This window comes from Pimephales promelas, chromosome 25 (assembly GCF_988280905.1).
Source record: "Pimephales promelas chromosome 25, fPimPro1.hap1.1, whole genome shotgun sequence".
Classification (NCBI taxonomy): domain Eukaryota; kingdom Metazoa; phylum Chordata; class Actinopteri; order Cypriniformes; family Leuciscidae; genus Pimephales; species Pimephales promelas.
The window spans coordinates 24,488,188-24,504,333 of record NC_142793.1 but is presented as its reverse complement, the minus strand read 5'-3'; the positions used below and the strand labels follow the sequence as shown (position 1 = coordinate 24,504,333).

The 16,146-nt window shown below is 37.9% G+C and overlaps 1 protein-coding gene across 3 annotated transcripts in view; it reads left to right on the top strand.

Moving 5' to 3' along the window:
• The first annotated feature begins 1,002 nt into the window (after positions 1-1,002).
• mon2 (MON2 homolog, regulator of endosome-to-Golgi trafficking) overlaps positions 1,003-16,146 on the top strand; it is a 38,394-nt gene continuing 23,250 nt past the window's right edge. For 2 of the 3 annotated variants that reach the window (XM_039647953.2, XM_039647951.2), the window contains exons 1-14: positions 1,004-1,428; positions 4,868-4,931; positions 5,019-5,146; positions 6,433-6,564; positions 7,604-7,733; positions 7,818-7,915; positions 9,515-9,640; positions 9,775-9,972; positions 12,066-12,190; positions 12,333-12,472; positions 12,838-12,985; positions 14,731-14,921; positions 15,088-15,169; positions 15,345-15,526. In XM_039647953.2, the coding sequence (XP_039503887.2) occupies positions 1,309-1,428; positions 4,868-4,931; positions 5,019-5,146; positions 6,433-6,564; positions 7,604-7,733; positions 7,818-7,915; positions 9,515-9,640; positions 9,775-9,972; positions 12,066-12,190; positions 12,333-12,472; positions 12,838-12,985; positions 14,731-14,921; positions 15,088-15,169; positions 15,345-15,526 (1,864 nt within the window). In that variant the 5' untranslated portion in view covers positions 1,004-1,308. Of the gene's footprint in view, positions 1,429-4,867; positions 4,932-5,018; positions 5,147-6,432; positions 6,565-7,603; positions 7,734-7,817; positions 7,916-9,514; positions 9,641-9,774; positions 9,973-12,065; positions 12,191-12,332; positions 12,473-12,837; positions 12,986-14,730; positions 14,922-15,087; positions 15,170-15,344; positions 15,527-16,146 lie in introns of all 3 variants that reach the window. The other variant, XM_089127932.1, reaches the window with a different exon arrangement.

The following is a 16,146-nucleotide window of genomic DNA, read 5'->3' as shown; positions in this document are numbered from 1 at the left end:
TGTAAATGTGTTACATTTGAGCCAGATATACTGTATTACTCATGTACATTACATCAATTAAAGAAAAAAACTGGAATGCACTGGTTTGCGGCGATTTAATCGGACGGGAACGGATCGTTGCTGGTGCATTAACATAAATTGAAATTGTTTTGTTCATTTTACGGTAATATATTACTTGTACTTTTTCAGTCACTTTGAATGAAAGTATGTGTTAAATGATATAATTCGAAATCACGAAATGGAAATGTTCTTGCCCTAAATTGAAATGCACTTGCTTTACTAAAAGCATCTTAAAATGAAACTTTATTTGCATTTGCATGAACACAAGACTGCATAAAGCTAAAGAAGCTCTCTAAGGAGCAAACCCATAGCATTTAGAGGTTACATATGGTATAAAATAGGATAAAATCAATGTCAGTTTTATATTTCCTGTATAAACCCCTTGTGAATACTTGGATAAAAGAGTATCTAAATGTAAATGTATCTCTCTGATGTTGCATACCCACAAGGTTAAATAGGATAAAATATCAACAATAAAGTATGTAAATAGTGTGAAAATAGCCTCAATAGTTATTTACGTGCATTTATGGGCTGTTTAAATGCGTTATAGATTTAGTTCACTAGCCCTGATAATGATTATTTACATTGAAGAGCTGTTTAAATGTGTTACAGATTTAGTTCAGTATTATAATATTGTGAAAATAGCCTCAATAATGATTATGTACGTGCAGTTAAGACCTGTTTAAATATGTTATAGAGTTCAGTATTATATTATTGTAATAAATAGCTTCGATAATGATTCGCCCTATTTGCGTGTATTTAAGAGCTGTTTAAATGTGTAATAGATATAGTTCAGAATTCAGTGTGTTGAAATATAATTCTTGAGGTAAACGATATGTAAATATAGTGTTGTGTTTTGTGAACTGCTTGCAGTTCTCCTGAGCGCCTCGCGGGGGCGCCGCAGCCCCTCCCTCACTGCGGATCCGGTCAGTGTTTACGGAAGTGACGCCTGACGTGACGTGTCATTTTCCGCACAGGCATTATGGGGATCCAGGAATGAAGAAAAAATCATGAAACTCAGGCGAGAAGCGCACGTATAGATCATAAACATCACACAGAGCCTCTCGATCATAACGATCAGCATGATTATTATGATCATGTGTGCAACGCACGAGAGCGCGTGCGGCTGAAGACAGACTCGTTTATTGATGTGTGTGAACGATATTTATGTGTCTCGCGCTGGAGCCGAAACACCCCGCTCGGTTTAATTGAGTTATTAATCATAAATAAGAGTTGAATTAGTGTCGAATGAGTGTGAAGATGTCGACCAGCAGTCCTGAAGCGGTGAAGAAACTCCTGGAGAACATGCAGGCGGATCTGCGCTCTCTGTCCATGGAGTGCAAGAAGAAATTCCCTCCAGTCAAAGAGGTATAGATACATATATAATGTGGATCTATAATATATATATATATATATACATTCAGTACTTATATCTGTGCATAATGACGTTTGTATCTTTACATGTGTCTGTATATGCATAGGCTATAATATCTATATGTGAACGTCGTGGTTCCTGTTGACAGTTAAGAGCTTGACTGTAATGTACATGCACTGTAAAAGGTATAAATAAATTATTTATAATATATATCATAATATGTAGTGGCATAATTATTAAGCAAATTCACTAAATTGTCAATTAACTATTATTGCATAAAATTAATTTTAGACAGGAAACTAGAATTTGGCCAGTCTATTTTCACTGCACGTGTAAAAAAATACACAAATAATTAAGATATCTAATGTCTTAATATATAATGGTATGACTAAGCAAATGCAATAATAGATAAAGTATTAAAATTAGATAGAATTTGGCCAATATTTGTTCTAAAAAAACATAATAATACAAATAATGAATAAATACTATTTCTTAATATACAATGGTATGATTAAGTAAATACAATAAAATGCAAAATAAAAATTAAATAAAATGTTAGATATATACAAATAATTAATATATAATAATGTATCTTTATATATAATGGTTTAAGCAAATGCAATATACATTATATATATTAGATTATTTCCTCTGCCTTAATAAAAATAGTTTTAAGATGTGTGTGACGATGACAAGCAAGTTTCAGTTTATTGTAAAAATAATGTGTTTATTAGGCACTCCTAAATCTGTGAGACAGTGTCTGAAAGACACACTCGGATGACTGATGTCATTGGTAATAACCATCACAGTGTCATAAAGCAGCTGTCAATCATCTGAAAGCAGATTGACATGCAGACAAAGGTCATAAATCACTGAATTATCCAGGTATCTCAGCTGATGGAATTCAGTCAATGAATGGAGAGATAGAGAGTGTGTGTGTGAGTGTGTGAGTGTGTGTGTGTGTGTGTGTGTGTGTGAAAGTTTTGGTGCTTTCAAGTTTTGGTGCTTTCAAGTCATTTCGTGAAGGTCGTGTTACACAACACACTCCTGATGCACATCCTATGCTCTTCATTTTCTAGAAGTAGCGTTTAAAATCCTTGCTGTATTTCTGTAGTTCATCAACAGAAGATACACTGATCCCGATCCCACGAAAGTGACTTCGACGTCGACTTAAACACACATCCCGACTCGAAACACAAGCTTCCCAGCAGGACTGGAACACTCTTCATGAGGTTCTTCCAGATATAAAGACACCGTTGAACCTCAGTGTCACACACACACACATGCTGTGTTTGACTGAAAGAGAGAGTGTTTCACTTCTCCGACTCGCTCGATCCACAGCGCTAACTTCATCCGAACGCTCACTTGTGTGTCTTGACTCGTTCACCCCGAGTCGAGGAGCGCATCAGTGTGTCTCGAGCAGCAGACCGCTCCTGTTTGCTGACTGATCCTCCAGATAATGAGAAACTTCCTAATTTTACACGTGACGCTTCATAAAACGGCCGTTTGAAAATAGGAAATAGAGTTTCTGTGTTTAGAAATGCACAAGAACTATCTTTATTTTGATTCTCAAGTAGATGTAACTTGTTTAGAATGTTAAAATATTTATATCTATTACATACTATTTAGAAAAATAAATATATTATTATTTTTTCATTATTATTATTATACATTTTTTAAAACTTTAAAAATTATTATTATTTTGCATTGTAATCTAACCCTAATAGGTCAGTGTCTTCAAAAAATACTAATTCAATTTTTAATTGAATGTGTACGATTTTTCAGAAAAAAAGATGTTTAATCATGTTTAATAAATGAGGCGTTATGTTTTTTTTTTTTTTTTTTCAGGAGTTTTCCCAGTCCTTCATCATTAAAAAGAAAAGTCACTTTAGTTTACGCATTAATGTACCGCAAAATGCACGTCAAGGTTTTCTAACTTCATTTTATGTACCTAATAATTTATTCTTTTGAAAAAGAATGCATTTAGGTTTAGTATGAATTTAAATCGATTTACCATTGATTTATTCATAGGCATGTTTAATAATGTGACTTTCCAGTAGGACTTTATGTACGCCGTTATAATGCATTATGTCTTGTCATAGATAACTGTAACCACAGTTAAAATGCATTATAATATTTGCAGATTCCTTGTTACGTCTGAACTCGGTTGTTTGTCATGTATTTTAATGCATTAAAGGTGTAACATAAATATTATAACTGTGGTTACAATTATTCATGAGATCATACAATGCATTATATGATGTGTTTGAAGTTTGAAATAGTAATTTTAAAAGTTAGATTTTCTGACAGACAGATATGGATAGGGATGGTGTTGTTATGCGGTTCCTAAAGTATTTGAGGTGGTTGCTAGGGTGTTGCTATGTGGTTAGAGTACCCTGACTGGTTGCTAGGGTGTTGCTATATGGTTGCTAGGGCGGTTGCTATGCAGTTGCTAACTGGTATTGGGGTGGTTTCTTGCTTGGGTGTTTTGCTTTGTGGTTGCTAGGGTACTCTGGGTGGTTGTTAGGGTGTTGTTATATGGTTGCTAGGGATAAACTGTCTGAAAAACATTAGACGTTGGTTTTCTCCTGCAAAACCTTGAGCCCATCATGCACTTCACCTCATCAGATGAGGACACCAAACACAGATCTGTCATACGGACGACAGACAGCTGTGTGTGTGTGTGTGTGTGTTAGCCAAGCGTCTCGTGTCTTTAACAGCCCGTGGATCTCCCCGGAGTGTGTGAGGAGTCGAGAGAGACGGATGATCAGATGTGACAAGCAGAAATGGAGAGAGGGAATCAGCCAGCCGAACAGATAGCGTAGTGTGTGTGTGTGTGTGTGTGTGTGTGTGAGACGTGTTTCCCTGCTGTTCTAGAAGAAGAGAGTCATTGTGGCCTGTTAAACTCTGTGTGCATCACGGCTCGGCACTGACACACTCGCTCATGTTTCCACGCTTCTGAATTCTCTTTTATTGCAGCATATTTTAGTTTATTTATTTATTTTACAAAATAATATAGATTTATAATATCAGCAATGTATCGGTTATTGGCCATAACATGAAAATAATTATGGTAACACGTTACAATAAGGTTCATTTGTTAATATATCGACTAGCAATACATTTGTTACAGTATTTATTGATCTTTGTTTATTTTAGTTAATAAAAATCCATTGTTTGTTCACGTTAGTTCATTAAATGCTAACAAATACAAGCTTTGATTTAAATAACATATTAGTAATTGTTGAAATTAATATTTGCCAAGATTAATAAATGCTGTAGAAGTATTGTTCATTCTTAGTTTGTTAACTAAGGACTCTTATTTTAAAGTTTTTCCATAATTATCTACATTGGCTCATCCCTTGCTTTAACCGTACGTCAGTTTACGTTTTGCCGTAACGAATCTCACGTGAGTTTATTGTTTGTGTCTAGGCTGCAGAATCGGGCATTGTCAAGATCAAAACCATCGCCGCCAGAAACACGGACATCCTGGCAGGTGAGAGTGTGTGATGTGGTTGAAGTGTGTGTTATGAGTGACCCGTGTGGTGATTAATGAAGCGTCTCGTGTGTCGTGTGTGTTCAGCGCTGAAGGAGAACAGTTCTGAGGTGGTGCAGCCGTTCCTCATGGGCTGCGGGACCAAAGAGCCCAAAATCACACAACTGTGTCTCGCTGCCATTCAGAGACTCATGTCACATGAGGTCGTGTCTGAGGTCAGAACACACACTCACTCGCTCACACTCACACTCACTCACACACTTACTCACTCACATTCACTCACTCACACACACACATGCTCACACTCTCACACACACTCACTCTCATTCACTTACTCACACACACACTCACTCACATACACACTCACTCACTGACACTCACATACACGCTCACTCACTCACATACACACTCACTCACACACACACTCACTCACTCACAAACTCACTCGCTCACTCACTCACATACACACTCGCTCACTCACTCACATACACACTCACTCACTCACTCACACACACACACACACTCACTCACTCACTCACACACACTCTCACAAGCTCACTCACTCACTCACATACACACTCGCTCACTCACTCACATACACACTCACTCACTCACTCACATACACGCTCACTCACTCACATACACACTCACTCACACACACACTCACTCACTCACTCACAAACTCACTCGCTCACTCACTCACATACACACTCGCTCACTCACTCACACACACACACACACTCACTCACTCACTCACACACACTCTCACAAGCTCACTCGCTCACTCACTCACATACACACTCACTTACACACTCACAACACACTCGCTCACTCACTCACTCACACTCTCACATACACACTCACTCAAGAACACACTCACTCACGAACACACTCACACTCTCACAAACACACTCACTCACTCACTCACATACACACTCACTTACACACTCACAACACACTCGCTCACTCACTCACTCACACTCTCACATACACACTCACTCAAGAACACACTCACTCACGAACACACTCACACTCTCACAAACACACTCACTCACTCACTCACATACACACTCACTCACTCGCTCACTCACTCACACTCTCACAAAAACACTCTCACTCACACTCTCACATACACACTCACTCAAGAACACATTCACTCACTCACATACACACTCACACACTCAAACACTCACTCACCCACTCACTCATTCACTCACTCACTCACTCTCACACTCTCACAAACACACTCACACACACTCAATCACTCACTCTCACAAACACTCACTCATTCACTCACTCACTCACTCACTCTCACAAACACACTCACACACACTCAATCACTCCCTCACAAACAGCATAAATCAAGAATAAGGAGCGTTCTGCATATCAAAGTACTAGATGACACCCAGTTAAGAGAACGCTGGAGTCTCCGAGTAATGACATCAGAGTCTCAGCGTTTCTCCGAGTTAATGAGTGTGTGTGTGTGTGTGTGTGTGCGCAGGCGGCGGCGGGGAACATCATTAACATGCTGTGGCAGCTGATGGAGAACGGGCTGGAGGAGCTCAAGCTGCTGCAGACGGTCCTGGTGCTCCTCACCACCAACACCATCGTACACGACGAGGTCCTGTCCAAGGTACGCTAACACACACACTCGCACTGAGGGATGGAGACGCACGGGTATATACAACAAAGTATGTGTATATATTTAGAACATCTGCAATTTATCAGTTATTGGTCATAACTAGGACTGGGCAGCGATTAATCGCATCCAAAATAAAAGTTTGTGTTTACATAATATAATTATTTTGTATATTAAAATGCACACACATGCATGTATATATTTAAGAAAATGTGTTATTAATATATAAAATATTAATATTTATATTTAATATAAATTATGTATAAATATATACAGTATATACATGCAAATATATACATGCATGTGTGTTTTTATATACAAAATAATTATACACAGTACATACACATATATTATTTAAACACAAACGATGCGATTAATGACGATTAATTGTTGCCCAGCCCTAGTCATAACGTATAAATATTCTAAATAATGATAAATAATTATCTATTAAAACATTATACATGAATTTCCATATTATATCATAAAGAATTATGATGTCACAACTGGCCGTCCACATTTACATATCAACAGCTGGAGATATCAGGGGGTATTAATGATTTCCAGGTTTGGAAAAAGCATGCAAATTAATAAACAGAAGAAACACATTCATGGACATTTCTATAGCAAATTTAAATATTTATAGTATTATCAGCTCTAAATTTTATGATATCTATTATCACTTATAATGATTCATCACAAACATTAATCCCAAATGACAGGAAAGTTCACGTAAACATCATGGAAATTCAAAAGCTGTGGGAAGCCTGATTTACATATTGAAGTTAAAAAGCCTGTTTAACCTAACCCTAACCCTAAACTAAAGTTTGTTTTTCAAGTACTTAATGCTTTTTATTCAACTAGTATAACCAAAACCTCTCACAATCATCTACAATATTGTTTTGGTAGCTTTTTATTTTACAGTCCTGTTCCCCATAATATATACAGACTATACTATGTAGTTACCCGGTGCTTTCGTGGGCAGATGCGCTGTAAGTACATGCTAAATAATACTTGCTTTTGTGCTTCATCTCAGGCAATCGTTCTGTGTTTCCGGCTGCACTTCACTAAAGATAACATCACCAACAACACGGCGGCCGCCACCGTCAGACAGGTCGTGACCGTGGTGTTTGAGAGGATGGTGGCGGAGGATGACAAATTCAAAGGTGGGCATGTGTGAATCGCCTTTCCTCCTGTATCCAGAGCCCTGTGTCCTGTTTCTTCATGTGTTGTGTATCGGTTCTCCGCAGGTCTGATGGATGAACCTCCTGCTGTCCTGGGAAACAGTAACCGGCGATCCGTCAGCACGCTGAGACCCAGCGCTAAAGACGCATACATGTTGTTCCAGGTGAGACGTCTCTCAGTTGGGGTTTTAACACACACTCCATGGTCTTTCCTGGGTCAAATAATTTTTTTCTTGGTTTGTTTGTTGTTTGATAATTTATTTATCACAAGGGAAATTTAAGGCATCCAGTAGCTTAGAAAACATATTTCCATATCTATAACTCATGCAATATAAATAAAAAATAATAATAATACTAAAAACATGCGTACTAGAGCCAGACCGATATATCGGCAGGCCGATATTATCGGCCGATATTAGGCATTTTCTAAAATATCAATATCGGCAGTTATAATGGCCGATAAATTAATATTTAAAAAAAATAAATAAAAACGGACTTGAACCATATCATGAGTGTTGGAGTTGTATAGTTTGTCCACCAGAGGGCACTCTACACCGTTCCTGTTGGCAAGCTAAACACATAGACTAGCTAACCATAAAGCTAATGCCAATATCATCAGTATAAGAAACAAGTTTCTTTTTAAAATGCATTATCATATTACATATTAGTTTAGTTAAAACTCGTAAATAACTACAAATAACTAATGTTAGGGAAATCTGTTAATGTTTTGTTGCGCATTTCTGAAATAAAAAAAATAATAAAAATATCGGCCGATATATCGGAATATCGGATTTTAAAACCAAAAAATATTTGTATCGGTATCGGCCTTCAAAATCCTTTATCGGTCTGGCTCTAATGCATACACATAACTAAATATATACAAATGGTGGTGCAGAGCAGAGATGTTCACAAGTCATTTTTTGGAAGTCCAAGTCAAGTCTCAAGTCTTAAATTATTAGGCATTGTCTAATTAAATATGTGCGAATTTGCGTATATTTTAAAAGAAAAACAAATTCTGAGTAGCCTATTAGATAAAGCCAGGTTTAAAATATTTTTTTCATTGTGTTCACATACAGTAATAGATATTTATGGATATCTACTTTTGTTATCCTGTTATCAGATAACCTTAAATAGATTTTCGCCATGTTTTTAGAAAAACAATGTTATATAAATCAAGCTAGGAATAATCCATCTGTAATAGTCTTCATAATAAAATTAGGTACAAGACTGGACAGTTTGGTGTATTAGGTTTGGTATATAGCTGCTACTGAAGTGGAGATTTCAGACTTGGAGTTTGAGAGAAACGTCATTTTGAGAAAACGCAAAACGGGATCTAAAGATTTCCATCAGGCGCATTTAGAGTTAAATCCCCCCTTTTACTTTCGCGATTGGTTGCTGATTAAAAGGAAATGACCATATTTGGATCCGACAACATTGAACTGGAGAGAGAGAGAGAGCTTTCTAGCGATGACGGTGCAGATCGTGGAGCAGTGAGATGATTTACAATGCCAACTTTTGTTGAATTTATGAGAAATCTACAGACGCAAAGTAAATGGAGACGGTTGATTGGTTTCCCCCGCTGTGGGCGTGGCCTAAATATGCTCTGTCTGATGCACAGTATGACAAAGGGCGGGGGACATGCAGCTTATCATACGCTTCCCCAACGTATGCGCCAATAAAAGAAAATAGAAATACATTAAAATGAATTTAGATTTAAAAAGCAATAATTGCATGAATGTAAATGTAAATGTCCTTTTCTTTAGGATTTGTGTCAGTTGGTGAACGCCGACGCCCCCTACTGGTTAGTGGGAATGACCGAGATGACCCGCACGTTCGGCTTAGAGCTGCTGGAGTCGGTTTTAAACGACTTTCCTGAAGTTTTCCTGCAGGTAAACACACACATCCTGATGAAAACTAAACCATCATAAAAGATGGTAAATAAACAAGAGGAGATGACTACACACATACACACTCCCCAGCTGTTGACCTTCCGATCTATGTCCATGTGTTTCCGTCTCTGCAGCATCAGGAGTTCAGTTTCCTGTTGAAGGAACGTGTGTGTCCGCTGGTCATCAAGCTGTTCTCTCCCAACATCAAGTTCCGGCAGGGCAGCTGTTCCAGCGCGGCGTCTCCGGTCCCCGTGGAGAAACCGTATTTCCCAATCTGCATGAGACTGCTGCGGGTCGTCTCGGTCCTCATCAAACACTTCTACAGCCTCCTGGTGAGACACACGCTCATGCGCCCGTACACACACGGCACAAAAATGGCCATTATCGGTCAAATATTACGGCTCTTTTCTAGCGAGAAACGTTGTTGTACACTGCAAAAAATGCATGTGTTGTTTCCAGTCCAAATATGCATTCCTAAATCAAGATGCATTTAGTAGAGGAGTAAAATGCTGTAAGATGTTATGTCTTGGAGAAAACAATTAAAAATGAATCCATCATAAAAGTGCATCTATCCATCATAAAAGTGCATCTGTCAATCATAAAAGTGCATCTATCCATCATAAAAGTGCATCTGTCAATCATAAAAGTGCATCTATCCATCATAAAAGTGCATCTGTCAATCATAAAAGTGCATCTATCATCATAAAAGTGCATCTATCCATCATAAAAGTGCATCTGTCCATCATAAAAGTGCATCTATCCATCATAAAAGTGCATCTGTCCATCATAAAAGTGCATCTGTCCATCATAAAAGTGAATCTATCATCATAAAAGTGAATCTATCCATCATAAAAGTGCATCTATCCATCATAAAAGTGCATCTATCCATCATAAAAGTGCATCTATCCATCATAAAAGTGCATCTATCATCATAAAAGTGCATCTATCCATCATAAAAGTGCATCTGTCCATCATAAAAGTGCATCTATCCATCATAAAAGTGCATCTGTCCATCATAAAAGTGCATCTGTCCATCATAAAAGTGCATCTATCATCATAAAAGTGAATCTATCCATCATAAAAGTGCATCTATCCATCATAAAAGTGCATCTATCATCATAAAAGTGCATCTATCCATCATAAAAGTGCATCTGTCCATCATAAAAGTGCATCTATCATCATAAAAGTACATTAGTCATTATAAAAGTGAATCTGTCCATCATCAAAGTGCAGAAACAGTCTAACAATTAAAAATGAAGTGAGCTTTTGCCTAAAACAAGCTAAATTATCTGCCAGAACGGAAACAAGATTATTCCATTGGCGGATCATTTTTTAGTTTTAAGCAAAAACTCCCAGAAAACAAGACGTGACATCTTATAGCATTTTACTCATCTAGTAAATGCATCTTGAATGTATCTAAGAATGTCAAAAACAAGACAAAAATACTGGTTTCTTCCAACAAAAAGTCGTAATCTTTTTTTTTTTGATGGCCATTTTACATTCAAAAATTTGATTCTTGCAACACGCTGTTGTAATATTGTAGGCAAAAACATTGTTTTTCATGCACTGATCGATTTGGAGGTTTTACCCAGTTTGGCTTTTGTCTTGTGTTCTGATAGACTAGTGGAACTACTTTATCTGATTGCATCTGTAGATTTGAATTATATAACGTTCTTAAAGGCCATGAGTTTTTCTCCTGCTCAGTATAAGTAACATACGCCTAACTGTACAGGATCTGCTCCTTTATTCCTAAAATCATGGTCATATGTATTGTTTTTCTGTCTGTTGACAGTATTTTCTGATCCATAGAGGGAGAAAAAGAGATTTCCAAAACCTCTGATGTCAAAAAAAATGATTTGGTTTTGAATCAGGCTTTATCCAATGATCAGATTTTTGTTATGGGAATGTATGTAAATTGGTGCATATTAAATTAGATTAGCATAAACATTTCAGAATACTTGTTATACAAAAAAATGATAGAAATTTTCAAGTAGGGATGGGCAACGATTAATCCAAAATAAAAGTTTGTGTTTACATGATATATATGTGTGTGGTGTGTATAATTATTTTGTATATATAAATACTAACACATGCATGTATATATTTAAGAAAAATGTGTTCTTAATATATCAAATATTTATATTTATACATAATATTAATTATGTATAAATATATAAAAAGTATATACATGCAAATATTTCTTAAATATATACATGCATGTGTGTGTATTTATATATACAAAATAATTATACACACCACACACGCATACATTACGTAAACACAAACTTTTATTTTGGATGCGATTAATCGTTGCCCATCCCTATTTTCAATTAACTAGAGAAATAAGTGGATTTTTATTAGTTAAATGTTTTTACCCTGTTCACGTCTACAGCTGTCATTGTGTGTGTGTGTGTGTGTGTTGCAGGTAACAGAGTGTGAGATCTTCCTGTCTCTGCTGGTGAAGTTTCTGGACGGAGAGAAGCCGCAGTGGTTACGAGCCGTGGCCGTGGAGTCCGTTCACAGACTGTGTGTTCAGCCACATTTACTGCGGTGAGCACACACACACTCACACACACGTTTACTTGGCTATCTAAATGGGGACGTTCCATAGACGTAATCTTTTTTATACCCTCTTACACTAACCCGACCCCTAAACCTCATAAAGTTCTGATGACCGTGTGTGTGTGCGCAGGTCTTTCTGTCAGTCGTATGATATGAAGCAACACTCCACCAAAGTCTTCAGAGACATCGTCAATGCTCTGGGCTCCTTCATCCAGTCCCTCTTCATCCTCCCCAGCACAGGAAACACTTCATCCACCGGCACGCCTCCAGGTCTCAAACACACACACACACACACACACACACACAAACAGTCACACAAACATTAAAATGATCATTTGTTATTAAATTAGGGACGGCTAAGACGACACCGTTCTCTCTAAACTGAATCTGTGATAAACGCTGATGGCGTTCACATGTGCATTAAGAACTGTTTGAATATATGTGCGCAGGTTTGTAATTCCCTACAAACCATCCCTAAACAAACTACTTGTCTTGCCTATACATTTTGATGCAGAATTTTATTTTATTGGATCACTTCTGGGTTGGTACGTGAACCCTAATTGCCACAACACATACTCTCTCACAGGCACAAACATGCAGATTGTCTGTTGTAATAGTGTGTGTGTGTCCCTCAGGTGTGTCGGCGTCGGGTTCTCAGGGGTCTGCTCAGGGTCCCGGTGCCGGAGCAGGAGCGGGTCTCAACACACAAGCTGCGTTTGAGTACCGGGGCACGTGGATACCCCTCATGACCGTCAGCGTGCAGGGCAGTGCCAAAGCCACCTAGTGAGTGAACATCCACCCCTCAGGGTCCTTAACCTCATCTTTCCCTTGGGTCTTTTTATTTTTTTTAAAAATGTAGTGTTCATCAGAGGGGTCCAAGACTTTTGTCCACAAATGCAAAAACAAACACTGAAGCGAACTGACTGTAGAACCCAGCGGTACAGCTCCTCTGCTCCATATAGAGCTATAAGCCCATCTAGAGTCATGAAATATCATCTTATATTGTTTCATTTCCACAAGAGTTCGGCAAAGACACCCAATGTTAGTTATTTTGAGCTGAATTAAAAGGTTTATGCATGAAATTGTGAATTATTTTGAATTTAAGTTGAGGAATGTGCTTAAATTACTCTTTATTTATTATTTATTGATCAAATATAGTAATATAAAGGTAAATAAGATAGAAAATAAAAAAATCTCCTAAAAAATTGCATTGTAAATTAGAAAAAATATTATCAAAATGAAATAAAGTGACGAGGGTTTTGAAGGCCAGGGTTTTTTATGATCCATCCATCATAAAAGTGCATCTACACATCATAAAAGTGCATCCATCTATCATAAAAGTTAATCTATCCTCCTAAAAGTGCATCTATCCTCATAAAAGTGCATCTATCCATTATAAAAGTGCATCTATCCTCATAAAAGTGCATCTATCCATTATAAAAGTGCATCTATCCATTATAAAAGTGCCTCTATCATCAAAAAAGTGCATCTGTCCATCATAAAAGTGCATCTATCATCATAAAAGTGCATCTGTCCATCATAAAAGTGCATCTATCCTCATAAAAGTGCATCTATCCATTATAAAAGTGCATCTATCATCAAAAAAGTGCATCTGTCCATCATAAAAGTGCATCTATCATCATAAAAGTGCATCTGTCCATCATAAAAGTGCATCTATCCATCATAAAAGTGCATCTGTCCATCATAAAAGTGCATCTGTCCATCATAAAAGTGCATCTATCCATCATAAAAGTGCATCTATCCATCATAAAAGTGCATCTGTCCATCATAAAAGTGCATCTGTCCATCATAAAAGTGCATCTATCCATCATAAAAGTGCGTCTATCATCATAAAAGTGCATCTATCCATCATAAAAGTGCATCTATCATCATAAAAGTGCATCTATCCATCATAAAAGTGCATCTATCCATAATAAAAGTGCATCTGTCCATCATAAAAGTGCATCTATCCATCATAAAAGTGCATCTGTCCATCATAAAAGTGCATCTATCATCATAAAAGTGCATCTATCCATCATAAAAGTACATCTATCATCATAAAAGTGCGTCTGTCCATCATAAAAGTGCATCTATCATCATAAAAGTGCATCTATCCATCATAAAAGTACATCTATCCATCATAAAAGTGCATCTGTCCATCATAAAAGTGCATCTATCATCATAAAAGTGCACCTGTCCATCATAAAAGTGCATTTATCCATCATAAAAGTGCATCTGTCCATCATAAAAGTGCATCTATCATCATAAAAGTGCATCTATCATCATAAAAGTGCATTTGTCATCATAAAAGTGAATCTGTCCATCATCAAAGTGCAGAAACAGTCATTCACTGGCATTATAAAGCTTGGAAGAGCCAGGACATTTTTTTATAATGACTCCTGATTGTGTCCTCCCGACTCCCGTCTGAAAGTAGAACGTCATACACACCTAGGATGGCTTGAGGCTGAGTAAATCATGGGCTAATTTTGATTTTTGAGTGAACTATCCTTCTTAACCTGACTCCTCAGCCTGGAGATGCTGGATAAGGTGGAGCCGCCCTCGATCCCTGAAGGTTACGCCATGTCTGTGGCGTTCAGTGCTCTGCTGGATCTGGTGAGGGGCATCACGATGATGATCGAGAGAGAGCTCGCCCAACAGGAACAGGAAGAGGCTATGAGAGAGGAGGCGGAGCCTGTGTCGTCTCCACCTCAGGAACCCAGTGAGTGTGTGCGGACTTCACTTTAAAGTCGGCATGAAATCAAAAATGACTCTATTTACTGTGTTAGCGCCATAGACTGTAAAGAAAGATGGACGACGCACCTTCGCTCTCTCCATCGTGTAACAGTCTGTTTTGTTCCTGTAATGATAGTGTGTGTGTTTTGTAGTGGCTCATGAGGTTTGGGAGGAAATGGTGAACGCCTGCTGGTGCGGCTTACTAGCGGCTCTCTCACTGCTGCTGGACGCCAGGTACACACACACAACGCTCACTCACTTACACACACTCTCACTCACTCACTCACTCATTATCACACACACACTCACTCTCTCACTCACACACACAACGCACACCTTACTTATCATATGTTAGTCACAGAACCTCCCTGTCCTGATGATGTTCGGTGTGTGTGTGTGTGTGTGTCAGTACGGACGAGGCGGCCACAGAGAACATCCTGAAGGCGGAGCTGTGTGTGGCGTCTCTGTGTGGCCGTCTGGGTTTGGTGACGCCGCGGGACGCTTTCATCACTGCGATCTGTAAAGCCTCTCTCCCTCCTCACTACGCTCTCACCATCCTGAGCAGCAACACCACCAACCTCGCCAATAAAGGTGTTCACACACATTCGACACACAATAATCACATGTTCATAAGTGGGGTCAAATTATTTGACCAAAATGGTTTAATTAGTAATTAAATTACTATACATAAGTGGACACACCCATGCTAAAGTTGACTAAAAAGAGGATTAAAAATCATCTTTTGGAAATTGATCTGAATGCCTTAAAGGGATACTCCACCTTTTTTTTTTGGAAATTTTACAACTGTTGGGTTTTACCGTTTTCGAATATATTTAGCCGATTTTTTGATATTTAGAAGAATATCAGTAACCAGACAGTTTCTGGTCTCATTGACTTCCATAGTAGGAAAAAATATATACTATGGAAGTCAATGAGACCAGAAACTGTCTGGTTACTGATATTCTTCTAAATATCAAAAAATCGTCTGAATGCATTTGAAAACGGTAAAACCCAACTGTTTAACTTTGGGGGAGTGGTAAAATGAGCCTATTTCCAAAAAAAGTGGAGTATCCCTTTAAGAATAAATGCTCTTCCTTAAAATACAGGGGTCATAAATCACGACACCCTTATGCTAAATCCCCATAGAGGGGCAGATTTTTTTATTTTTAAAGGCCAGTTATTTCATGGATGCGGGACACTATGCATCCTGA